This window comes from Microcaecilia unicolor, chromosome 7 (assembly GCF_901765095.1).
Source record: "Microcaecilia unicolor chromosome 7, aMicUni1.1, whole genome shotgun sequence".
NCBI classification, from domain to species: domain Eukaryota; kingdom Metazoa; phylum Chordata; class Amphibia; order Gymnophiona; family Siphonopidae; genus Microcaecilia; species Microcaecilia unicolor.
The window spans coordinates 66,583,235-66,610,487 of NC_044037.1; the positions used below are offsets into that span (position 1 = coordinate 66,583,235).

The 27,253-nt window shown below is 43.7% G+C and overlaps 1 protein-coding gene across 1 annotated transcript; it reads right to left on the reverse strand.

The window, feature by feature from the left end:
• On the reverse strand, positions 1-25,501 carry SPRY3 (sprouty RTK signaling antagonist 3). Its single transcript, XM_030210118.1, has 2 exons — positions 24,902-25,501; positions 1-2,605 (listed from the first exon to the last, which is right to left on the reverse strand). The coding sequence occupies exon 2, from the start codon at positions 2,499-2,501 to the stop codon at positions 1,629-1,631; it is 873 nt and encodes a 290-aa protein (XP_030065978.1). The 5' UTR covers positions 2,502-2,605; positions 24,902-25,501; the 3' UTR covers positions 1-1,628.
• Between the last annotated feature and the right edge of the window lie 1,752 nt (positions 25,502-27,253).

A 27,253-nucleotide genomic window follows, 5' to 3' on the forward strand; every position in this document is an offset into this window, starting at 1 on the left:
CCTCTAAATAAATGAAATAAAAAATAAACAATTTTGCAAGGAGTTCCATATAATTTTATTTCACCCACTGTGAATGATTAAATCACTGACTCAGGTCTCTGGTACTTGTTGAATGATAGTCCCTCATAACCCATGAAATCAAAATCCTATGTTATGTATGTACTGTATATGTTATAAAACAGCTTGAAGAAATACAGCAAGCTAGCTGTCCAATATCATTCTCACCTGTCTACATATCACAGCATGAATGCATAAGTTAGGAAGTCAGATGCAGTATTCAGAGGTATCTTCCTGATTTTGTTAGTGGAAAAACTGGATCATCCATTTATAAATGCAGTAATACACAATGGACTATGGGCCTGATGCACTAAAGGATCTTTCCCATTTGGTATCCATGGGGAAAAAATGCTTAGGACATAGGCCCCCGTCCTGTACTAGGATAAACATAGATCCTGGATGTTTAAAGGCACTCAGGGTTCACTTCCTGCAGCTTCTTACAATGCGGAAGAACAGCCTGTTGGATGTTATCGCTTATATTTTGCTACATACCATCTGGATGCAAAAAGCATTTCTTTTTCAATAATAGCATTTCCTTTGTTCTAAATATACTTGAGCTATGTCCCTACTACAGAACAAAAGCTTCTTTCGTTTTCTTTTAGTTATCAGCTAAAGGCACCTGCAGGCATGTGCAAAGTCTTAACAGAATGGAGATGTTTTGTTCACTTAAGATAACATATAATATTAGTACAGGCAGTGACACAGTGAGCCTGTCTGGTGCCCAAATGGAAATCCCTCAATAGATCTGAACCATCAAAACTTTAACATATGCATCTTTCCCCTGCTGCAGCACATGGCATGCAGTTGCTGTCAAAACTCGCTCTCTGTCTTTGTCCCACTGCTTCTTCCTTGACCCTTTTTCCATCCCCTTTAGTTTCCCATTTCAGCATTTTTTCCATGGATAGGTTGAGTAGGAGTACAGTCAATTCCTGCTTTTTATTTCTCTTGCTACAAGGATAACCCAGTACTTGTGTGTCTGTCTTTTCTTGTGACCTTCAAGTTTCTGACAGCATTGCATGTTCCAGTGAAGGGTGTGCATAATGTGCGTGATTCTGTCTAGTTGATATACTAGATGAAAGAGACCCTTCCCCTTTATAAATACTGGCAATAGCACAGCAAGGGATGGATTTATTAAAGCCTTGGCAAAACAAGCCAGAGAAAAATAAAGTGGGTATAATGTTCAATAGTCTCTCAAAGACTACAGTACTTGTGCTTTCAACCCTTTGAAAACGCAAAGTGGAAGAACAACTCCTAAGACCTTCCATGACCATTTGGCCATTATGGTATCTCAAGCCTTTCTGATTCTGGTAATGCAAAAAAGGTGCTTGTGGCTAGGGTTAAAAACCAAGTAGTGCATGGGATGGATGTGTCCAGCTTCAGGCTCTTTGGTTCCTTTTCCCCTGCCAAAATGTGCAAATCCAAGATTTGAATTGCTTTTGCTTTTTTGGAAACATTATTTCTTAGAACATGCATCACCATTCCTAAGATGCTCAGCAACTGATCTTTCCAAAGGGTGCACAGCAGAAAGGGGGTGAAGAAGAAGAAAAACTGATCTGCTCCTTGCCAAGAGGTCATACTGGTTTATCCAGGGGCCTAGGGAATGGTGTGCCACTGGATGAAGAGATCTTCCTGCAGACGGTGTTAGTATGATTTTTGCAACTGCAACCAGGCCTTTTTACTCTATCATAACCCCTCTGGCAGAGTTTGAGGCAACCCCTGGCAGGAAGATAGCAGCACAGGCAGGGCATAAAAAGGGAGAGGAAGCTCATAGTTGCCCAGCGGGCACAACAGGACCCCTGACTGAAGGAGCAAGGGTTATCAGCACAGTTGTCCTCATCGTCAGTGGAGCAGTGGTAGAAGAGGCCTTTAACACAGCAGAGGCAAGTTCCATATTCAATGACACTTTCTGGAGAACAGAGACAACGCTGGTTACAGACCCAGCAAGATGGCAGGCTGTAGGCAAGGGTGCATTCATCACATTTGCACTTCCCACATTCCTCACAGATGAAGAGATGACCAACATGAAGGTTTGGTTTTTCAATCATCCTTTTCATAAGCTCTTCAGGCTTCAAATCACCTGGTTTGGACTGCATCCTGATGAGGGAGCTCCCAGAATGTGAAGGGGTAATCCCTGTTAGCAGTCTCTGATCAGATGCAGTGGTGCTGCGGGAAACAGAACTGATGGTGTTGGAATGGCTCATGTCGTGCTGCAAATGCTGTATTTGGTTATGATGGTTTTGGCTACGGTGAAGGTCCTGGTGAGTAGAAGACACCAGATGATCCTGGGACCAATCCTGTTTTGGGGCTTGTGAGAGAGATGGACTGGACCTAGCCTGCTTAAAGGACACTGTAACAGGCCTGTCCACATAATCATTATTGGTCCGGATGGAGCGGATTTGATCAATCGAAAGGACTTGCTGGATGTTAGCCACAGATGGATCCATTCTTTCTTTAAGTCTCTTAATCTTAAGTGTGCTTAATGAGAGTGGCACTTCCGACAGCAACAAAGACTTGGCAGAACAATGCAGTCAGGGTACATCTGAAAATCCTAAGTAAAAAGAAAGAGAGAGACCACACTTTATAGCACATTGTCACTACAATCATTAAATAAACCTCTTAGCTGATCTCAATGTTCTGCTGCAGTTCTATCTTTATAATCACAGTAGCATGCATTAGTTTTAAAGGGCAATCAAGATAGTTAATTAAAATCATAAATGGTTATATATCAGTTATATAACGTAGCTATGTACATCGCAGGTAAAAGTACATATGAAATGGCTTTCCTTGCAGACTTTTAACTGTACATATTCTAGATAATTTTGTATAATAATTTATTTCTGCAAATAAACCTCAGCTTTATGCATGTAATTTAAGCTGTCATTTTCACCCAAAGGAGAGCAACTGCTGAGAGCCGTTGTACTGTGTTGGGCTGTGCTTTTGAAATTGGGATGAGAAGACCTGATGACTAACCATAGTCCTGTGAAGGGCAATTCTATGAAATATGTGCAAACAGTTATCTGCCAACTAAGCAAGTAATCCATTAGAATAATGGCACATATGCATGTAAATGTGACATATATGTGTAAATGCTATAATTCAGCCTAAGTGCTATACTGTGAATATGTGCATATCTTATATATATAACATGTATTTTACACATAGGCAAAATCTGGATGGAATAATGGTGGAACTCACAAACACGTAACATAGAATACTATAAGTCAGGGATGGACTGGTCATTCGAGGGCCCAGTGGAGTTGGTGGGCCCAGTGCCTCCTCCCCACAATTCTGACATCTCTCTCCCCTCCTTCCCTGGGTTTGGCACTCCCTCTCTCTCACCCCCCACCCCCACCCCTTTCCCCATTTACCTCAAAAGTTCCTTTCTCTGTACAGGGCCCCGGAACCTTTTCTCTGCTGTGGCTCACCCCTTTCTGATGTAACGTCCTGTTTCCGCAAGGGCGGGCCACAGCAGAAAGGTTCCGGTCAGTGGCAGACAGCCAGGGTGCTGTATAGAGAAAAGGACTTTTAAGGTAAACATGAGGGGAGAGAAACAGATCCAAGGACAGAAAGGAGAGAGGGAGAGATGTTGGCCTCAGAGGAAGGGAGAAATGTTGGACCTGGGGAAAGGAAGGAGGGGGCAGAGATGGTGGAGCTGCAGAGGGAGGCACAGATGTTGCATCAGGGGGAGGGGGAGAAAGATCAAGGAAGGAAAGATGTGAGACCCTGGGGTGGGGTTCAGGACCCTCTTATTGTGCAGGGGCCCAGATCACTGTCAGGCCACCCCTGCTATAAGTTATGCATATATCTCTAGCATTTAGGCACAGAACACTTCTGCCAAACCTATGGTGCATATAATTTACAAATCACAATGCAGAAAAAAACTTCACTAAACTCATGTTCAGAATTGTAAACCTTAAATAACCTAGAGCACAGCACATATCATGAAGGAAAAAAGCCTCAGATATAGCACAGTTATAGATGAGTGAGTTCATTTAATAACAGGCTTGGATTTGAAATAGCTGGCACTATAAGCGATCCGATAGCCTGTCACAATTTTCTCTGATGTCTCCTTTGTGGATGTGACTTGTACATTTAGTGCAATACATATTTGGTGAGCTCACTGTGTTACTACTTCCCTTATTTCATTTAAAAATTATCTTGCAAAATATCAGTCATGGGCAAAAAAACTTCAAACATCCGTGCTTTTAATCACATCATTATGTGCTATCAATTGTATCAAAACTCAAACTTATCCAAAAACATTTTATGAATTAATCGTCTGAGATTTAACAAAAAAAAAAAAAAACCCCCACTGTATTGCACTTAGCTTTCATCAGGCTCAGTTATTCACAGAAATGGTCCTTCTGCCATTGGCCACTGTTTTGCAGTGCCAACACTACTGCTTCAGGGGAAATTGTGGACCTTACACCATTTATACACTCTGCCTTATCCCATTTTCTGAGCAGTTTTACCCTCTAATTCTATAAAAGTTGCCAAAAATTGTGTGTGCAAATGTTGGGCACATGCCCAATTTGTGATCACAATTTAATTGAATAACAAGCTAATTAGTGCCAATAATTAATTATATTTAATTAGAACTTACATATGTAAATTTAGGCACAGGATCCACACCTAAATTTTACCCATGAATAAAAAAGGGGCACGGAAATGGGAGGTTCATGGGCGGAACAGGGATATTCCTAGCATTTACGCATGTTGTTATAGAATACAGGGGATACACACCCAATTTAGGCACATATATTTGCACCATGTTTCATTTGGTGCAAATGGCTGCACCTAAAGTTAGGCATGATCCCCTTGTGTAAATGCTATTCTAAAAGCCATGCCTAACTTTAAGCACAGCTTATAGAATAGCCCTTTTTTCGGCAATGATTTTTTTCAGGACCATATATAGAATTCATCCCTTAAGGTCTACAACTTCGAAGAGGACTAGTTGGGGGTGTGGCAAGATGGTGGCTGGACATTGCAGCTTCTGAGTGTTCTTGTCACTGGAGCTCTATTTTGTTTTTCCTCTGTTCCAATATGCCTCATACAACGAGGAAAGGGGTGGTAAGGACTGCTCCACTGCCCTCAGTGGCTTCATCCCCACTCCATTCTTCGCTTCAGCGGGCTTTTGAATGAGGAGCAGCAAGATCCCAACTCAATACATCAGTTAATGGCCCTGCTTTGCGGTCAGTGGAAGGAGACCGACGCTTTGGGGCAAGACACCTCGTTGTCTCCTTGGCACCTCTTTGTCCAGCAGCAGAGAGGGTGGTGTCTGCGACTGAACTTCCTGCAGAAGTCGCTGCAATAGATGTCAATAGTGGTGAAGCTCACCCTCTAAATCAAGCTGCTGAAGTGAAGAACTCTGGAGAAGCTGAAGTAAATGCAATTCCCGAAGAGGTAATGCTGGAGATACACTGGACGGCTATCCAGAAATTGGATGTTACCCTGAAAAAGACTGAGGTGGACAGTACTACACTTGTGAGTAAAGTTGACAATCTGACTTTAACAATAGATAAAGTAAGACAGGAAAGTCTTGATCAACTTCAACAAACATAAAGTAAAGATAAAAATCTTAAAGCTGTTGTTGCCACTGTAATTACTGATCAAAAATATTTATAGAAAGACTGAGCAACTTGAGAATTACGATAGAAGCTTGAGTTTGAGAGTGCTGAACTTTCCAAAAGTAATTGGTGTGACCCCTATAGATATGTTTAAAAAGTTTATTCAGGAAATATTGCATTTTACCTCAGATTCAGTTCCCCCTATGAATAAAGTATATTATTTGCCTAGTTCAACAAAAAATGCTAAGGACTAAATAGGGGGAGTCAGAGGGGGATTGGAACTGAACTGGAGTACAGAGGGGGATTGGAACTGAATGGGGGTGATAGAGGGGGATCGAGACCAAGTGGGGATTCAGGTGACAGCAATATGAAAGTCTATATTGTTACTGCATAACACAGATGTAGTATTGTGCCGATTACTCATTGAACGTAATTAATTACAGCTACTTTTACTTACTTATGGTAATTCAATTACCCATTTGGGAAAGTAGTTAATTACTGATTACTTTTCCTTTACTTTTGACCATGACATGAATGCAACAATTTTATTCAATCAAATAAACATAGTTTAATCAAAACAGCTTTTGCAATAAACATATGTGATGGATGCAACACTACATGAAGGTACATAATAAGAGGCAATCACGAGTTAATTGTCTATACTGGAGCACAGCTTAATAAAACCAGAATTATACTACCTTCATCGGTTGTAAATTCCCATGGCTCACAGCCACTCAGTCTCAGACAAAGAACAATGAGGTACCATCATCAATTCATGGTTCAGATCCTGCACTTTGCTCTTAGCCAAAAGGCCAAGAAGAGATGTAAATCAACAAATAGTATGTGGTGTGTGTGGTAGTGCCATCCTCCAAATCCTGATGAGAATCCCTGATCTGTACCATGTTTCTCCTTGTATCTGCTCATCTCAGGATAATGTTTTCAGAAGAGGTCTTCCTCCAGTGGCCAGAAACTCCTCAATGCTGGCAGATGGTAGCACTTTCCAGGGGTCACCACCACCTGCATGTATGGGAAAGTGCCACCATCTTTGAGCAGTGGGGAATTTCTGGCCACCAAAGGAGGATCTCTTCTGCTGATGGGGCTTGGGGAACCCCCCCAGCCATAGCAATGTTGCCACAATTTGGGGGGGCCTTAGTCCAAAGTGGGGGAGGCAGGCTCCCTCGGACCTTTCCTGTGACTACGCCACTATCAGCACACAGTCAGGTGATCATGGCTGGATCACGTGTATGATCCAATACCAGTCCAAAGCATGTAGTCTATGTATATGAGCGGAGGAGTGGCCTAGTGGTTAGGGTGGTGGACTTTGGTCCCGGGGAACTGAGGAACTGAGTTTGATTCCCACTTCAGGCACAGGCAGCTCCTTGTGACTTTGGGCAAGTCACTTAACCCTCCATTGCCTCATGTAAGCCGCATTGAGCCTGCCATGAGTGGGAAAGCGCGGGGTACAAATGTGACAAAAATAAATAAAATATACAGTAACAAGGGTATCAGTATATGTGGTAAAAGGTGTTAGCCCAGTAAACATACAGCAAGCATATAATAAAAAGCAGGGTTGGGCAAACCACAGCCCATGGACCAAAATCACACCACAGAACCTCTCAATCTAGTCTGTTCCTCCATAAAAAGCTATTTAACTGAATAGATAAGAATGATGGATCAAAGATGGTACTGAGTTAACTTTCACTTGTGGAGCAGTTCGGCCCTCTGTGTTTTTCTTCTGTCTGTAGTGATCTTGTCCAATGTTATTATGGGCAAGAAGAGGAGGGTTGCTTCAAATATGTTCCCCTGTAGTCATTTCAACCCCTGGACTTTGGCAGACTACACTTGAGGGTTTTAGAATTCCAGGACTTTCCAGTGGCATCAGCATCTAGAACCAGCAGTGGCAGCATTCCATTCAGGCTATCTCCAGCCAACCCATTGGGGCCTTTCCTCTACCAGATCCCACCCTTCTGATCCAACTTCCTTCTTTTGGTGTGAGGGATCCGGCAGAGGAAAATCATTGTCACCACTGGCTCCAGATGCTGTCTGGCTTTCCTTGGCACTGTTTGCTGGCAATCTCAGGCAGGTTTGGAGGGTTTGGGGGGGGGGGGGGCGGGCTCACAGCAGGCAGTGAGAGATGACTGGACTGGGCAGGGAGGGAGGGAAGGCAGAGCTGAGGAAACAATGCCAGATTCAGGGGAGTGGAGGGAGTGAGAGTATTTCTGTTTGTATATGTCACGTCTATGGCTGTGCCCACCCTCATACTTACCCTGTTTCTGGGAGTCAGTGGCTGTGCTGGCTTCTGCTTGTCTCTGTGTCTGTCTCTGTCTTAGTTTCTCTCTGGCTCTGGGTGCTGATTGCCCTACTGAACCTCACCTGTGTGGGCTATGCCTCTTCCAAGATGGCTGCCGACTCCTCTATGCCAGTATCCAAGATGGCTCCCGCTGTTCCTTCCTGTGGGCTGACTTCTCTGTGTGTCAAGCCTCTGTTTGGATGCAAGGTGATTGCTGCAGCTGTGCCTCTGGTGTTGAAGGGCTTTATTAATCACTTAGAGACTACAGCCCTTGCCTTTGCATTTCGTCTAAGGGCCCTGGTATGTAGAGTGCTCTGTACACTGCTACATTGTTTGCTCTGTGTGAGTTTCTATGTTTGTCTAGCTAGCTTGGGCACAGCTTTGCTTGTTAGCCTGTGTACAGCTTTGCTAGTTCTCTGTGTATGTTTCCAGTGTATGACTTGTTAGCTTGGGCACAGCTTTGTTTGTTAGCTTGTGTACAGCTTTACTAGTTCTCCTGAGATTGCTCTGTGTATGTTCCTAGTGTTTGACTAGCTAGCTTGGGCACAGCTTTGCTTGTTAGCCTGTGTACAGCTTTACCAGTTCTCCTGAGATTGCTCTGTGTGTGTTCCTAGTGTATGACTTGTTAGCTTGGGCACAGCTTTGTTTGTCAGCCTGTGTGCAGCTTTCCTGGGTTTGCTTAGTGTATGTTTCTTGTGTATGACTGGTTTGCTTGGGCATAGCTTTCCTACTAGCTTATGTACAGTTGACTAGTCTTCTTGTGTTTAGCCTGCTGGTTGTCCGTGTGTGTTTTCTTTTGCTTCTGGAGCTTCAGCCCTTGTTCAATCTGTTGCCAGTACTCCTTGATACTGAGGCTCCAGCCATAGTCTTGTTACTTGACCTGACCATTGCTTTGAACCTGCCTGCTGCCGGAACCCGGACATTCTCTGCCTGTCTGCCTTGCTTTCGCCTAGGTGCCTGGGGGCACTTCTGGATCCTGATTCCTGCTGTTCCTGATTGCAAGTTCCAGTTCCGGTCTTTCCTGTAAGTCCTGCCAGCTGCCCGAACCTGGGGGCTTAACCCTCGGGGAAAGGCGGCTAAGCGTAGGTGAAGCCTAGGTCCAGTGTGTTCCAGTCCAGCGGGTTCCGGTCCCGTGGGTTCCGATCCAGTGTGTTCCAGTCCAGCGGGTTTCACTCCTGTATGTTCCAGTCCAGTGGGGCCACTCCAGTGTGTTCCAGTCCAGCGGGCTCCACTCCAGTGCGCACCCGTCCGGTGCGTTCCAGTTCTGTGTATTCCTGTGTAGAACTCCAGTCCGGGGTTCCGGTCCAGTCTTGTCTCATCTCTACCTTGAAGGTGATCTTGCCTGCCACTGCCGCTCCATGGTAGTGGCCCAAGGACTCACGAACCCAGTGCTCCCGGGGAAGAAGCCTGACAGTATGCCAAGGTCCTCGAGAACGCGACAGTATAATTTTACTGGGATGGTGGAATTGGGATTTTTCACATCTAGAATCAAATGGATGGCTTATTCCAGTAAAATATATGCCTTTTAGACACCCTTTGTAGTATTCCCCTTCAAGACCGAGCTATGAGTATTTAGTAGATTGTTCTAGCAGTATGCTCAATTCAGTACAGGTAACCGGAACCATTATAATAAACCGAGACTAAAGCAAAATATGGCAAAGATCATAGCAGAAGAGATAAGAGCATTATTACCTATTCAATCACAATGGTCTAATTTAGTATCCTACAGACCAATTCCTTGTCTTTATCTGAATACTAGATCTGTTATAAACAAGGCAAATATTATTGGGGATTGGATAATGAAAACTCAAACATGATTTGTTTTGGGGGGGGTTTTTCACTGAAACCTGACTGACAATGCAAGAAGGTCCAATTATAGGAAATCTCTATCCTAATGGTTACAGGATATTACATATACCAAGGGAAAATAAGCGGGGAGGGGAAATTGCCCTAATCTACAAAGATTTTTTTTTCAATCAGTTTACTGGATTCTATTAGTAAACTTGAACTGAACTTTTAGTAAGTGAAGTTTCAGATGAATGTTTTGAAAACTCATTTTGTTGTATGCTATTTTACTGTCACCCAGGGAAGTGGTTAGAGGCTAAGAAGGTTATTTATGATTTTTTTTTAAATCTCAAAATACTGTTTATTATGATCATAATTAGAGATATAAATCTGTATCTTGAGAAATTATTGGATCCAAAAGTTAGGGCCCTGTTTACTATGCTGCACTATAGGCTAAAAATTAGCATTTGCTAATGCTAGAGACACTCATAGGAATATATAGGTGTCTCTAGCATTAGCGCACGCTAAAAACGCTAATGCATCTTAGTAAACAGGGGCCCTTAGAGATCATTTGAGTTTCTAAACTCTAAATTTTACCTGAGATAAACTGCAAATATCACATGAGAAAGGCCATCACCTAGACTTGTTAGCCTTCACAAAACATACATCAGCTAATTTAAAAATAGATTCTAGTCGCTGACAACAAATTCCATGGTCAGATAATTTTTCATTAGAATTAGTGGAAGGAAAGGGGGATAAAGCTTCCCTTAGCTAGGTCTACCCATCTTTCAAGAGGTAAAATTAATGTACTAGAATTTTGAAATAGGTTTCACTTGCAGGTTGCTTTGACAAAGGAAAATACAGTCAGTTTAATTGAAGACTGGAATACTATGAGCAATAAAATACTTGATGAGATTGCCCCATTGAAAAAGAGATCTGGTGTAAAAAGAAAGTCAAATCCTTAGTTCGATGGGGAGCTGTTAATGCAGAAACAGTTATGTAAAAGTCTTGAGAGGAGAAGGAGAAAAACTAGACTAGACATTGAAAGGACAAATTGGAAATCTATCAAAATATATAAACAGATGTTAAAAGAAAAGAAGAAGAATTACTATACGCAGGTGAAAGGAAGAAATATAGATCAATCAAAACTCTTTAAAATTATTCACTTTCTAAAAGATCCAAGTGAGCTTCTTCACACAACTAATATTAAAGTTCTTAGGGGTCCTTTTACTAAGGTGCGCTGAAAAATGGCCTGCAGTAGTGAAAGCGCGAGTTTTGGGCATGCGCAGATCCATTTTTCAGTGCGCCTGCAAAAAATGCATTTTAAACATTGACTTAGCGGTAAGGTCTCTAGCGTTAACCATGCGGTAATTGCTTACGCGTGTCAAGTCAGAGTTACTGCCCAATTTTTGCCACATGCCAGAAAAAATATATATATTTTGAAATGCTTAGCAGGCTCGCGCAAAAAATGAAACTACCACATGGGCCACACAGTAGCCGGGTGGTAACTCTAAATTGGCATGCATTAGGCGCACATAGAGGGGCATAATCAAATGAGGCCGGCCATCTATATGGGCGGCCATCTCTAAGGCCGGCCCCGGAAATCTGTATACCCAACCGTATTATTGAAACAAGATGGCCGGCCATCTTTCGTTTCGATAATACAGTCGGAGCCGGACAATTCTCAACATTTGGGCCGGCATTAGAGATGGCTGGCGTTAGAGATTGCCGCCATTGGTTTTTGCCTATAATGGAAACTAACGGCGGCCATCTCAAACCCGGCCAAATCCAATGCATTTGGTCATGGAAGGAGCCAGCATTTATAGTGCAGTGGGCCCCCTCACATGCCAGTACACCTAGGGGGCGCTGCAGTGGACTTCACAAATTGCTCCCAGGTGCATAGCTCCCTTATCTTGGGTGCTGAGCCACCCAAAAAACCCCAACACCCACTACCCACAACTGTACAACACTACCATAGCCCTTATGGGTGAAGGGGAGCACCTAGATGTGGATACAGTGGGTTTTGGGTGGGTTTTGGAGGGCTCACATTTACCACCACAAGTGTAACAGGTGGGGGGGGGGGATGGGCCTGGGTCCGCCTGCCTGAAGTCCACTGCAGCACCCACTAAAACTGCTCCAGGGACCTGCATACTGCTGTCATGGAGCTGGGTATGACATTTGAGGCTGGCATAGAGCTGGCACAAAAATGTTAAAAAAAATTTTTGGGGGTGGGAGGGGGTTAGTGACCACTGGAGGAGTAAGGGGAGGTGATCCCCGATTCCCTCCGGTGGTCATCTGGTCAGTTGGGGCACTTTTTTGAGGCTTGGTCCTAAAAATAAATGGATGAAGTGAAGCCGGCCAAGTGCTCGTCAGAGCTGGCCTTCTTTTTTCCATTATCGGCCGAAGCTGGCCATCTCGTAACCACGTTCCCGTCCCGCCTTTCATACCCTGCCGAAACGCCATCTTTAACTTTGGCCGGCCCTGCGACGGAAAGCAGTTGAAGCCGGCCAAAATCAGCTTTTGATTATACCGATTTGGCCAGGTTTAGGAGATGGCCGACCATCTCCCGATTTGTGTCAGAAGATGGCCGGCCTTCTCCTTTGAAAATAAGCAGGATGGGCATCTACATGGCATAGTAAAAGGGCCCCTTAATGCAGAGATGTTGGCCTTCTACTTTAAGGACAAAGTTGAAAAACTACACAATGAAATTCTATCTTGCCAATTGAAAAGTAATTTAAAAGTAGATAATAAGATTCCAGTAGACAGAGAGTGGACAAGGTGCCTCTCATGCCTTTTTTGATATGTTAAAGGATTGGCTGAATCTTCTTTTTGCCAATGGTTCTTTTCCTGGTAAAGGGGGTGAAATGGAGGGGCATAATCGAATGGCGCCGGCTAAATCGATCGCCGGGTGTAGAGGAGATGGCTGACTTCGTTTTTTAGCCATAATGGAAACCGGGCCCGGCCATCTCAAACCCGGCAAAATGCAAGGCATTTGGTCATGGGAGGAGCCAGCATTTGTAGTGCACTGGCCCCCCTCACATGCCAGGACACCAACCGGGCACCCTAGGGGGCACTTCTAAAAATTAAAAAAATAAAAATAAAAATAGCTCCCAGGTACATAGCTCCCTTACCTTGTGTGCTGAGCCCCCCAAATCCCCCCCAAACCCACTACCCACAACTTTACAACACTACCATAGCCCTAAGGGGTGAAGGGGAGCACCTACATGTGGGTACAGTGGGTTTTGGGGGTGGGGGGTTGGAGGGCTCCCATTTACCACCACAAGTGTAACAGGTAGGGGGGAATGGGCCTGGGTGCACCTGCCTGAAGTGCACAGCACCCACTAAAAACAGCTCCAGGGACTTGCATCAGTCAGTCAGGGAGCTGGGTATGACATTTGAGGCTGGCATAGAGGCTGGCAAAAAAGTTTGTTTGTTTGTTTTTGGGTGGGAGGGGGTTGGTGACCACTGGGGGAGTAAGGAGAGGTGATCCCCGATTCCCTCCGGTGGTCATTTGGTCAGTTGGGGCTCCTTTGTGAAGCTTGGTCATGAAAATAAAGGGACCAAGTAAAGCCGGCGAAATGCTCGTCAAGCCTGGCTTTTTTTCCCATTATCGGGCGAAGCCGGCCATCTCATGAGCACGCCCCTGTCCCGCCCCTGTCCTGCCTTCACTACCCTACCGACACGCCCCCTTGAAGTTTTGCCAGCTCCGTGACGGAAAGCACTTGGCGCCGGCCAAAATCGGCTTTCGATTATACCGATTTGGCCGGGTTCAGGAGATCGCCGGCCATCTCCCGATTTGTGTCGGAAGATGGCCGGGGATCTCTTTCGAAAATGAGCTGGTTTGTCTCATTAACCCATGCTTTTGAATATGCTCTGTAATTTTGTTCTTAATAATAGTCTCTACCATTTTGCCCGGCACTGACGTCAGACTCACCGGTCTATAATTTCCCAGATCTCCTCTGGAAACTTTTTTAAAAATCGGCGTTACATTGGCCACCCTCCAATCTTCCGGTAGCACGCTCGATTTTAAGGATAAATTACATATTACTAACAATAGCTCCACAAGCTCATTTTTCAGTTGTATCAGTACTCTGGGATGAATACCATCCGGTCCAGGAGATTTGCTACTCTTCAGTTTGTAGAACTGCCCCATTACATCCTCCAGGTTTACAGAAAATTCATTAAGTTTCTCCAACTCGTCAGCTTCGAATACCATTTCTGGCACCGGTATCCCACCCAAATCTTCCTCGGTGATGACCAAAGCAAAGAATTCATTTAATCTCTCCGCTATGGCTTTGTCTTCCCTGATCGCCCCTTTTACTCCTCGGTCATCCAGCGGTCCAACCGATTCTTTTGCCGGCTTCCTGCTTTTAATATACCTAAAAAAATTTTAGTATGTGTTTTTGCCTCCAACGCAATCTTTTTTTCGAAGTCCCTCTTAGCCTTCCTTATCAGCGCTTTGCATTTGACTTGACATTCCTTATGATGTTTCTTACTATTTTCAGTTGGTTCCGTCTTCCATTTTCTGACGGATTTTCTTTTAGCTCTAATAGCTTTCTTCACCTCACTTTTTAACCACACCGGCTGTCATTTGGTCTTCTGTCCTCCTTTTTTAATACGCGGAATATATTTGGCCTGGGCTTCCAGGATGGTGTTTTTGAACAGCCTGATGTAAATTTTTGACCCTTGCAGCCGCTCCTCTAAGTTTTCTTTTCACCGTTCTTCTCATTTTATCATAGTCTCCTTTTTTAAAGTTAAACGCTAATGTATTTGATTTCCTATGTATACTTACTTCAAGGCTAATATCAAATACGATCATACTATGATCACTGTTATCAAGCCGCCCCAGCACCATTACCTCCCGCACCAGATCATGCGCTCCACTAAGGACTAGGTCTAGAATTTTTCCTTCTCTCGTCGGCTCCTGTACCAGCTGCTCCATAAAGCTGTCCTTGATGTCATCAAGGAATTTTACCTCCTTAGCGTGCCCCGGTTACATTTACCCAGTCAATATCGGGGTAATTGAAATCACCCATTATTATTGTGTTGCCCAGTTTGTTTGCGTCCCTAATTTCCTTTAACATTCAGATTCATTCTCACTTTGATAATTGTATCCAATCTATTCTTTACACTCCTTCCTCAAGGCAATCTGTGATTTTTTTCCTCCTACTGCTTTTAATTAAAAAGGAGTTCTTTACAATAAAAAAAATACATTTAAAAATCATGAACTCAATTGCTTAGGAATATAAGACTAAAAGGCTGCTGAGCTCTTTCACTACATATAATTCTGTATATTATGTTCCTCCTATTTCTAGAATTCAATTTTCCATCTCTGAGTTTACTTAATTGATTGTATTTAGCTTATGTTTGATCATTTCACTATTGCTATGTTGTTAATAAAATTGTAATTTTATGCCAAGCTGTACTTGCTATACACTGCCTTGGGTGAATCTCTTTATAAAGGTAGTTCGTAAATCTCAATAAATAAGATGAGATCAATCACTAGGAAATCAGAATATTTAACAAATAATGTAGAAGAGAAAGGATATCAAACTCCAGTGCTTAAGGGCCATAAACAAGTCTGATTTTCAGAATGCATCGATTAATACAAACCAGGGCCATGGATATCCTGAAAATCAGAGGCATCTGTGTGGCCCTCCATGACTTAGCTTTGCACTCTCTAATACAGGGGTGGGCAACCACGGGCCTCGAGGGCCACAACCCCGTCAGGTTTTCAAGATTTCCACAATGAATATGCATGAGATCTTGGAAGAAGTACTTACAAATCAATCTCATGTGTACTTATTGTAGAAATCTAGTAAACCCGACTGAGTTGTGGCCCTCGAGGGCCATGACTGCCCACCCCTGCTATAATAGATCCTTAGGGTAAATGAACTACAAAATGAACAATATAACAGCATTCTGGTAATGATTGATAAGAGTGGAAGAGGCCTTATTGGGGAAATCCAGAAAATAGGAGCCGGCTCTGTGGGTGCTGTGGGTGCTTGAGCACCCCTAATATTGAGAGAATTCCTTGTATGTGTTCAGGGAGGGGTTATTTCCATTGGGCTTAGCACCCCCAATAATTGTGAAAAGTTGGCTCCTATGAATAAGACTAACATACTGAGCAGACATTGGACCCACTAGGTGACTAACAATTGGAACAAATGGCCTAACAGTTAAGGAGAGCACACTATAAACTACTGCACTGATCCAGTAAATAACACCAACAAATTAAACAACGAATGCCTTAAGCTGAACAACAGACTGTGCAAGGACTCAGAGTTTCAGAACAGCTGACTTTGCTAGCTGATTGGTGCGGAAGCAATGCTGGCTGCTGGAGATTCAACTCTAGATTTTTTGTTCCATAGAACAAACAAGATTCAGGTATCCAACATTAGAACTGGTGGGATTCAAATGCACTTTAGACGTACCATGCTCAAACAGGCTACCAGTTAAGAATGCTGGAGTGTGAGTCCATCATGACTTGAGACCTGTATTAGTCAATAATACTAAGATGCACAATGAATCTGAACAGTCCTGAAGGCATCAGATCTGTATTGCAAGGTCGGGGAGGGCATAACCTTTAGGCTAATTATGCAGTGGCCTAGGGTGGCATATTCTGGGAGTCACTAAAGGGCCCATGTAGTCAAAGCAAAAGCATAACTCCAGATAGTTAACGGAATAGCAAGTAGCCAGTCTCCCAATAGCCCGTTTACCAAGATTACTCTAGCAGGAATGGTGTTGGGGTGATTATAAAAGTTGATTTTAATTATCAAAATCTTAAAGGGGTCTAGAGGCTGGAAAATTAATTGAGGTAGAGGGAGGCACAAAACTGAAGGCCTAGGACACCTAGCTCATTACAGCAGCCTTATGCTTTGCTCATCCTTTAAGGAGGAATCCCTTTCAGCTCTCCAGCAACCCGAGGGCCTAAATTATTTGCCAGGATAGCCTAGGGAAAAGGAGGAGGGGAAACAGTGAAAGACTGGGAAAATGATAACTATTACCAGTCCTAGCAAAAATTGTTAAACTCCAGAGGATAAAACGAGCAGGCTGAATTAATAAATAACTCACTATAGGAAGTGCGTTTGTGGGTCCTTTAGTAAAATACAGTCCATTTCCCGCCCAGTTTCAGGGTAAGCAGTTAAGGTTAGATTCAACAAATGGCACCTAAAATTATGCACCAAGATAATACTATCTTAGCATACATTTTCCCCCAGACTTTATACAGAGAGCCAAAAGTTGGCGCTGGAATTTTTGCACAGATCCACAAGCAACTTAATGAGGAAGTGGGCACTAATTGGCGCTTGATTGAAGTTGCTTGTGGATCTCCCCTGTGTGCTATTCTATAACTTGGCAACTAACTGTTCCTGCACACAACCCAAAAGGGGATGTGGCCATGGGGGGGGGGGGGGGGGGGGGGGCGGGTCATAGGCAGGTCATGGGCGCTCCCAAAAGTTAGGCGCCAAATTATAGAATAGTGTTGATCCATGCCAAACTGTTTCTATCAGGTGTAAGTCTGGCGCCCACAGTTAGGTGCGATCTGTGTGCTATGCCAGTCTTCTATAAGGGTTAGGCGCCCTTTATAGAATAGGGGCTCAGAGAAGATCTTTTCAGTGCCTAACTTTGAGTGCTATATATAGAATCCCCCCCCCCCTTTCCCTCACAATTTAAGTTGTGCATGCAAATCTGGTTGTATTCCGGATTTGTGCGCCCAGTTTAATTAGGTAACAAGCCACTCAGCATTGATAATTACCTCAAACAATTATGACACTAATTGCCATTAATTAGAATTTACATAGAGAACTAAGCGTATAAGGTGAGAAATGGACCAGTTATGGTTGGGGAATGGGACACTGTAACATACTATCCACTGTCACCGATGCAGATTATGCAAATGCACTCACTGCTTCCTAAATACAAGGCAGAAAGTGTAGTCCCACTATCTGTCGCTGCACGTACAGCAAGGTTAAGGCCTTGTTTGTGCATTAACTATATGGGAATGTACTGAGTAAGCCCCCAACACTTAGTATCTAGGTTTTGCACTTACTACATAGTAATTTGGACATTTACTCCTGGATTCTATATATGGCACCCAGATTTGTGTGACAAGATGCACATGCAGTTTAATTGAGTAACAAACCCTTAACTATCAATTATTGGGTACTAACAACCAATTACTGAATTTAATTGGCATTCATTAATATATGTGCACACATCTAGCTGTACACTATTCTATAAGGCATGGCGCCTAATCAGTGGCGTTCCTAGGTCGGCTGCCACCCGGGGCGGATCGCCGCTGCGCACCCCCCCCCCCCCGGGTGCAGCGGCATCCATCCCCCTAGGGTGCAGCACAACCCCCCCCCCCCCCCCCGGTGCAATGACACCCCCCACCCGGTGAGATGACACCCCCTGGCGCAATGACACCCCCCTCGGAGCATCAACCCCCCCCCAGCTGCATTCTTAGCTGAAGAGAGCAGCCGCATGGCTGTCAGCTCCGCTGGCTCCCTCTGCCCTGGAACAGGAAGTAGCCTGTTCCGGGGCAGAGGGAGCAGGGAACCAGCGGAGCCGATAGGCGCGCGGCTGCTCTCTGCACCCCTCCAGCAGCGTGCACCCGGGGCGGACCGCCCCCACTGCCCCGCCCTTGCTACGCCACTGCACCTAATTCTACTAGCGCATAACTCAAAAGGAGGTGTGGCCATGGGAATGTTGGGGCATTCTGAAAAGTTGCACGTGGAATTATAGAATATGGCCTGAATGCCCAGCTTGAGTGCCAGCATTTACACCAGGCTTCAGGAGGCATAAGTATGGCACCTAAAGTGAATCACGGAAATCAGCACTAAAGGCCAGATTCTATATATGGTGTTTAAAAAAATCCACATGAAAAACATTTCCTCCTAACTGTATTCCATAAGCAGCACCTAGATTTAGGCGCAGTATATAGAATACGCTTAGTCGATATCCTAGCGCCTAAAACTACACGCGTCCATTTACACCAATGAAAACGTGGTGTAAATCCCAGCACATAAATTTAGGCACAGAGGGCCATATTCTATAACAACTTTCCCTTTTCCCCCACCCATAACCATTCAACTTTTTGCCTGCACGCATTAAAATGTAGACGCAGTGCGTTACAGAATACGCATAGGGAGTTGTGTGTGTAAACTCTAATTATTGCCAATTAGTGCTCATTATTGCTTGTTAAGTGCTGTTATCAATGCTGATTGGCTTGTTAAGTCAATTAAGTTACATGTGTTGTTCTACCATATGCTTGGATTTTGGTGCGGAATGATAGGTGCGCTATATAGAATCCGGGAGTAAGAGTGACTCTATAAAGGGCATATGCGCTTTACAGAATCGCTCTTAGTGCCAATTTTTCCTGGTGCCTAGTTTTCAGCACCATTTACTGAATCTGGTCCTTACTGTGTGCAGGGGCGTATCTGGACTTCGCCAGTAGGGGGATCCAGAGCCGAGGTGAGGGGGCACATTTTAGCCCCCCCCACCGGCGCCGCCACCGCCGGAACCAGAACCACCTCCAACAACTGTCGCCCGCCCAACGACCCTCTCGACCCCCGCCCACTGTCGCTTACCTGTGCAGGCGGGGGACCCCAATCCCCGCCAGCTGAAGCCATCGTCCTTCGTTCGTTTGTTTTCTTTTTTCTGAGTCTGACTCTGACGTCCTGCAGGTTGGGTACGTGCAGGACGTCAGAGACGAGTCAGACTCAGAAAGAAGAAAACAAACGAACGAAGGACGACGGCTTCGGCTGGCGGGGGTTGGGGTCCCCCGCCAGCAAAGGTAGGCGATGGCAGGTTGGCGGTGGGAGGGGGTTGTGAGGGTCGTCGGTAGGGGGTTCCAGGGCCAAATCTATGGGGGCCCTGGCCCCCATGGCCCCATTACATATATGCCCCTGACTGTGTGGTAAGTGCAAAATTTTATCACACTATAATAAAAGGCTCTCTTAATGTCAATTAATATTCTGCCTACAAAATCTGAAATTCCCACGGTAGGTCATTGATAACAAATGTCCTGTCCAAATGGGATTGTCACTGCTGTAACTTAACTTGGCCTTTTAAAAGATGAAGGAGCTTTGAACTTTTAATGATTTTTTTTTTAAAGCAGAAGCCATGAAAATACTAGTTAAGACAGTTAAAGTATATTTAGGGAATTAAAAGCTGCATTTTAACCAAAAATATCAGTTACAATTGAACTAAACTTTTTTATATTCTATTGGGAAAAGATTTGTATGAAGGGAATGGCCATTAAGACACAGTCGATAAGATTGTTAAACTGCGATGGATGCCTTAGGACCCAGCGAAGGTAGCCAAGGGATGAACAGGATAAAAAAAGGATTGAATGACAATAAATTGTTTGCCATTCCGGACGTGCTGAATCCGATCCTGCAGGATGGACTGAAATAGATACTGCAGGTGTAGGCAAAAGGAAATAGAAAAAGTCACCAGGATGAGCAGCAGGCATGTGCATTATGCAGAGAAATGAGGAAGACAATTCAATTACAGTCAGATAAGCAATTCTAGGGACAGAGTGGACTTTACCCATGAAAGTGGCCTGAGGGGCTGATCAGGTTCGTCCCACTAAAATGAAAATAATTAAAGATGAATCTTCAAAATTCTACATAGAGAACAATTTAAATGTCCAGTTTTTAAATGCATCCAGGAGACACTAGAGGAGTGATTCAGCATCGTCTTAATTTTTATATATATGTATGCTTTTTGTTTGGAGAGGTTAGGAAGAGTTCTCTAACTGAGGCTTGCTTTTCTTTGCTGCTAATTTGATAACAGACTGAGCTCAAAAGAAGGAAAGGAACAGCTTCCATTGCATAGGTCCATCACCTATTCTTGTACTGGGCTAAGATTTTGTTCCTTTGTAAAACAAACTGTTTATCTCAAAATGCAACTAGAGTTTGTCTTAATACAACACACTCACACATTCACCTTTCATTTCAAACATAATTAATTTGGGGGATTAAAAAGATTCCTGTAGTTGAATTACATAGTACCCTTACATTTTTTTAAGGTTTTAGCAGTTAATACAGCAGATGTTTTTAAAGCGTAAGGAACTCATTTACTTCTGCACGATTATTCATACGAGTTTCTTGGAAGAAAAAAAAAACTCCTTTAAATTCTGGTTAACTGAAGCCCTGCCTGTCTGTTAAAGTACCTATCTGCCTTTTAAATACTTGGTGTCATCCTGAATATTATAAATAATAAACCATTCAATGAAAGCATTAACCAAACTCCTACCTCAAGGGAAATGTCTGACCTTGTCTGGTTCAGATGCTGTTTGAAGTAAGGCACTTTGTTTCTTACTGTGCACTAATAGCATTTCCAGATAGACTATCTTTACCCATGTATTTTCCACATTTGTATCTTGAAAGCAACAATAATTTTATTTGTTAGGCAATGAAAACTGGACAACAGCCTGACTTCAATCATTTGTATGATTGCAGAAGCAGGTTTGGTGGATGACTTGGTAAGGGATGATTTTTCTACCTCTTTTATGTACAACTGGCAATTCTTATTAATTGAGCTAATCCCACCTAAATGTCTCTGCAATTGGTTTATATCTCAGAACCCACAGGATCTCTATAATGGATCTGTAACAGTTACAAGGTTTGTAATGGTTCTGTAATGTTTTTTTAATGGTTGCAAGTTTGGGGAATATATTAACAAACGACTGATGCTTTTTCTGAACCGGTGTCCTAAAATTACCATTACCAACTGGTGGCATCCCTTTTAACAATGTTAACTCTTAAAATGCTTTCCATTTAGCTATCGTGTTATATAGGCATGTACTGTGCCTACCTGTCTGGAGATCCTTCACTATTCGTACTAGGACTGTACTTATGTTATGAGAATGCCGAGTGCATGCAAGCTTTCAAAAACAGGAGGTTTCAATATTTGCGAGTGGCAGATTAGCGATGAAGTGGTCATAAGGCCCACATCTACTGAGTGCAAGTAGATTTCGTATTATCTGCTTTGGTGTGAAATAGCTGATTTTTCTGAACACCTAATAAAAACAACTATCATGGACTGTAGAATCAGTGTAATTTTCAGATTTTATTTACCCATGTAAACATGGGAATTCATATAATAGACGGAGGCAGTTTTCTAAGGCATTTCCATGGGTAAGCAAATGTTAACCTATGAGGAAAAACCCTTTGAACCTTCTTCAGCCTGAATATGGAAAAAGGGGATAGATGACTACAAGGGGGCAAAAATGGTAGCCCTATGGAGGAATGTGCAGGGATTTCATAGGGAAATCCCCATATCTGCTTTCCCTCATATTCTCTGCACCTGCATGGGCTGAAGGTGTCCTGAACCATCAGCCACCTCAGGATTTTCAAAGTGAATCTCTATGGGAAGCTTTCCTTTGAAAATCAGCTTGCAGGCCAGTATGCAAGTTTTGTATGAAGTTTGAAAACAGGCCAATCTGAGGTAATGCTATAACTTCCCACAGCTGTAAAAGGTACAAAGGTATTTTCCACTTCTTTCAAGCAGCAGAATTTTCAAAGTGAGATCCACATGTATTTTCAAAGAGAGAACCACGTGTACTTTCACTTTGAAATTACTCCAGAAGACATATCTGAACACATTTTACACCTACAAAATTGTGGGGATATTTTTCCAAGGAAACGTATGCACATAACTTGTGAAAACTCAGTTGTGCATAAATGTAAACCCCTCCCCACTGGGAAGGCCTTCTCAAAGTGCAGGCAAACTTATTTATGTATACTTTGCTCACACCTCTTTTAGTAATAGCTCAAGGTAAGTTATATTCAGGTATACTGGGTATTTCCCTGTTGGGTACCTGAGGCAACAGAGAATTAAGTGACTTGCCCAAGCTCACAAGGAGCAGTGATGACCACAAGGAGCAGTAATGGGATTTGAACCAGCCACCTCTAGATATCAAGACTAGTGCTCTAACCACTAAGCTACTCTTCCACTCCTTGTGTGGTTTTAGATACTATGAGCTAGATTCAGTAAATGGCACTGAAAAATATCAGCACCCAGCACTATTCTGTACAGGGTACTCTGGGATGAGGGCTTTACACCTACAGCAACCTGGTGTAATTCCTGGCATGTAAGTTAGACCAGATTTTCCAATATTCACATGGCCATTAGCACGGGAGTCCTTACTGCCACCTATTTACTGGGCGATAAGGGTTCCTGAACTAACGGGCAGCATGCAGCGATATACTGATTAGCTCAAGGTACACTTACTCTCCACCCCCAAACATATCCCTGCACTAAAAACTATTTTATATTTTTTTAGCGTGGGATTGGGACGCGCTGATCCCAGAACAACCACAGGGAGCCTGAGCACCTCCCGCAGTACTGCCTTTTAGCGTGCGGTAAGCATACACGTTACTATGTCTTGAATATGTGAATCTGCCTGCTCGTCTAACCTAAATGGTGAACAACCATTTGTCTAATTGGCCTTTATCTGCTGTCCTTTGCTTCATTACTGTTACACAAATAGATAAATAATTTTTTTCTAAAACGCCTTCCTACCACCCAGCATGCATATGGCATGGTGACATGCATGTGCATTCTACCTGAACTACAATGCTGGCATCATGAATATTTCCAACACGAAGAGGCTGACTATGCTTATACCGCAATGCATAACTGGCACATGTGGCCTGAGCATTTGGAAGAAACTGTGGCTTGGAATGGTGTGCTGGGCAGATAGCAGTGCGGAGGCAGGATTTCTGTTTGATGTCTTCTAAGTGCTCTCCTGCTTAACCACAGCCCCTCACAGGCTTGCTCACTGTACCAGAACCAGCCAGTGGGAGCGACAGGAAGTTCTGTAGTGGCTGGGGGCTGGTGAGAGAAAAAAGACAGAGAGCTGAGGCTGGAATGGGGGGGGGGGGGGGGGAGCATCTGCTGGGCCAGAGCAGGGAGGTGGAATACATGGTGGTTAGTGGAAACAGAAAGTCTCATTCTATCCTTTTCTACAGACTTCCCCATCAAAGGAAAAGCTCAATGAGAGCACAAATACTCTGGCAGAGTCATTTTCTTTCTCGTCTCACGTTGTAGTGCTTAAGATTTATTCATTTATTTGTTGCATTTGTATCCCACATTTTCCCACCTTTTTGCAAACTCAATGTGGCTTTGCGTTAAGTGGTGGTAGTGGTAGTAATGACAGGCACCACCTTCAAAACTCCCCACACCACCTGCAGCAATAAGCGAGGAAGGAGGTATTGGGGACATTACAAACATGGACACATTGATTTCACTCATGGACCTCCCCCTATCAGAATGCATAGTGAGGATCTTCAGCCCTGGAGGCAAACTTCAATAGGGGGATCCTTCTGTAGACTTCAACAGGAACAAAATTATTTCTAAAGTTAGTTGCTAAATTGCGGGAGGTAGCCAGTAAATCCAATGTTCCCCCGAGAGGTACTGGGTCTGTGGTGCAGTCAGTGCAATGTGTGGCAGATTGTTTTAACACACAAGGCAAGTGGAGATTTGTTGTAACTAAAGGGACATGGTTAACCTGAAGGCAGCAGGCTTTTTGCCTCCACTCTGAGTCCAGGGACAGCCCATCTTACCTAGACCATATAAGCATTTTCCAAATCTCCATTTCAGAGACTTAAAAAAAAAATAGCTTCTTCACAGGGCCCCTAAGATTCCACAGAGATTCTAAAGCTCTGTTCAACTCTCCTCACCATATACACAAAGCCCACAAGTATGAGTCATATTATCTGATATATTCTATGCATATAAAAAGACATTTGTCGTACTTTGGAATGATTACTTTTCCTGTTGTTTACAATGTGCAAGTTAGCCTAAGCATTAAGAGAAAGCATCCTTGCTATCATTTCAGCTTCATAAAGAAGGACTTATTTATAGTAAGCTTTACACCAGCCTTTCACCCCCCCCCCCCCCCAATCCAGTATCAGACAGGGTGGAAGACAGCTAGAAAGACACATAAGCTAAAAAGATTGTGCGGCTATAGAGACAGATATTGTAAATATGGATAGGAATTTGTAATTAAGTGCTCTACTTTAGGATGTGATATACATGCCAGAAGAAGAAGAAAGAACGATGAAGTTATCACAAAATTTTACCATGCAAGCTTCTATATAGTGCATCTTTGTAAACAATATATTACACATTTTATTGCATTTTGTTGGTATGTAGCATAAAACTTGTCCTCAAGGAATAAGTGACTTACCTGGGTGAGACTGTGGACCCATTTCGGTAATAACTGCAGAGATAATTCCTACTCAGCGTTGTGATGGAGCTTCTGCTATTTTGACTTTCGCTCTCTGTCTGTATACCTCTCCCTTTCTTAGAAAGTCTGAATGAAAACTCCTCCTCAGTCAGCGGAGCAGGCAGCGCAGATCTGCGTCTCTCTTGAGCTCTGTCTCTTTGATGCAACGGAGAAATTAGTAAGCATAAGATAAAAGCTTTTCTTTTTCTCTCTAGATGTTAAACGGTTAGCAAAATCCTGGTTTGCCCAGAAAGCTGTCAAGAAGCAGAAAGTCCTCTGGTGAGAAAGCAGTTGTAGATAGCAATTCACCTATGTAACTAGGACTAGTGCATAATGTTATATGCTTGTATATTTAAAATATATATTATATACGTACTGTACTTGTATCTAGATATGATGGGAGATGCAAGAGGTTTTTTTCTTGTTTGTTTGTTTTTTAAGGTTGCTCGGTCCCCGTGTTAGTTAAGCAGGCTGGCTATTTTGTGAATGTGAATGTTTTCCGGAGGTCTTGTGAATGGGCTAGAGTGAAGATGGAAGGGGGTGGGGTTTATTGCTCATGTAATAATCTCTCTCTCTCTCTCTCTCTCTCTCTCTCTCTCTCTCTCTCTCTCTCTCACTCTCCTTTGCCTTCCCTTCCCGGAGCTGTAGCTCTTAATGCCTGGCTAAGTGGCGTCATTCAGCTGAAATTGAATCGGCCCATTAGCACTCCCCATAGGGTTCTCTGTATCCGGTCCCTGGGCAATGACTGCAAGAGAATTAAAAAAAGAAGGAAAGGAAAAAAAAAACGTTTTTAAGGAAAACCCATATAAACATTTCAGTCTGAATCTAGATGAACTGTACTTTCCAGATTTGCCATTTCTGGAATTACATTAAACCTCACACTGACGTAGATGCTTCGTGCACATTTTCCTGCCTTTCCCCTGGTCTATTGCTCTCCTCCATTCTATTTTCATCTTTTCCGTCCTCCACCTCCACTAGTATAACCTCAGTAAAACTTCTGTCATATTGCTGGATAATTGTTAGGGCATGTTCACTATATCTAGACTACATTGCAACCAGATCTCCAGCTTTATCACAGCATTTTCAGATTATGAGATACCAAAGCCGTATAGCATTGGCAAAAAAATAATCTTGTTGTATAGTGTATCAAAACACAATAGCACTGGCATCATAGTACTTTAATAAACAATATTAGATAGACCCCCCCCCCCCCCCCAAGTGAACTTTCATCCTTGCAACCTGTCTCCAATTATTTTTCATGCTTTTAAATTCCTCTGAGATTTTCATAATTAATTCCAACGATCATGATTATCCAACATCACCCATCCCAGAAAAATGCTGTAAAAAATATATAGGTGGTTTTATTTTTAAACGTTATGGGCTCCTTTTACTAACCTGTACTAAAAAGTGGACTTAGCGTGCCCTTATGCAGGTATTTCCTGTGCCCTAAAGCCATTGTGCAGCCAGAAAATGACTGATTTTTCATTTTCTGAATTAATGGTCATGCGCTAATGTTGGCATTAGCAAGCAGCCATTAACAAAAGTTAGCGTATGAGCTCTTACTGACACCTATTTTGTAGGCAAGTAAGGGTTCATGTACTAATCAGTTAGAATAAAAGGCCCGAGAGCTTGTCTCGACGAGACCCGTTAAACACGGGCTGGGCCTGTTCGAGACAGTTCTAGAAGGGGGCGAGTGAGGAGGAGGGAGGCGAGACGCACCACGCGTGTGATGCGCGGGAGGGGTGCGCTGTGAGTGGCCAGCTCATAGCAAGCGGCTGCCCGGTGGGACCTGGGAGGGCTGCTATTGGCAGAAGGCAGCGTGGGGGGGGGGTCAGGGCTAGGGGGGAATATAAGAGGGCCCTGTTCCTCGGAGGTGGTTTGCCCAGCTCAGAGCAGTAATAGAGCAGGATACTTTCAACAGCTGCTAGTGGCTCAGAGCATGGTTCCTGCCTCTACGGTGCAGTGTGGGAAGCTTCGGGTGTTTGAGTCCCTGGTTTGGTATGAACAACTCAGGGCTTTCCCCATGGCATTGGGAGCAGGCAAAGCAGGAGAGGAGGAGTAGGGGTGGAACTGTCATTTTGCGCCAGCGATTCTATAGGCGCCAGTCCAGCACATATGAGTACGGGAGGGGTGTGCTCCCTGGAGCACACAGATCGAAGGAGGTGGCCCGGCGCAGTGTTAGGAATGGGGAAAAAGCAAAAAAAGAAAACACATCATGTGGGCGCAGGCAAGTGGGGGGGGGGGTGCGGCCGTGGGGGACAGGACGAGGCCGGCGGGGGAGGCGTAGTTTCCCCGGGCGGTGGATCACAGTGG

Bases quoted from the DNA above. Each gene is read 5' to 3' on its own strand.
- SPRY3 (XM_030210118.1), bottom strand. From the start codon at position 2,501: ATGGATCCATCTGTGGCTAACATCCAGCAAGTCCTTTCGATTGATCAA.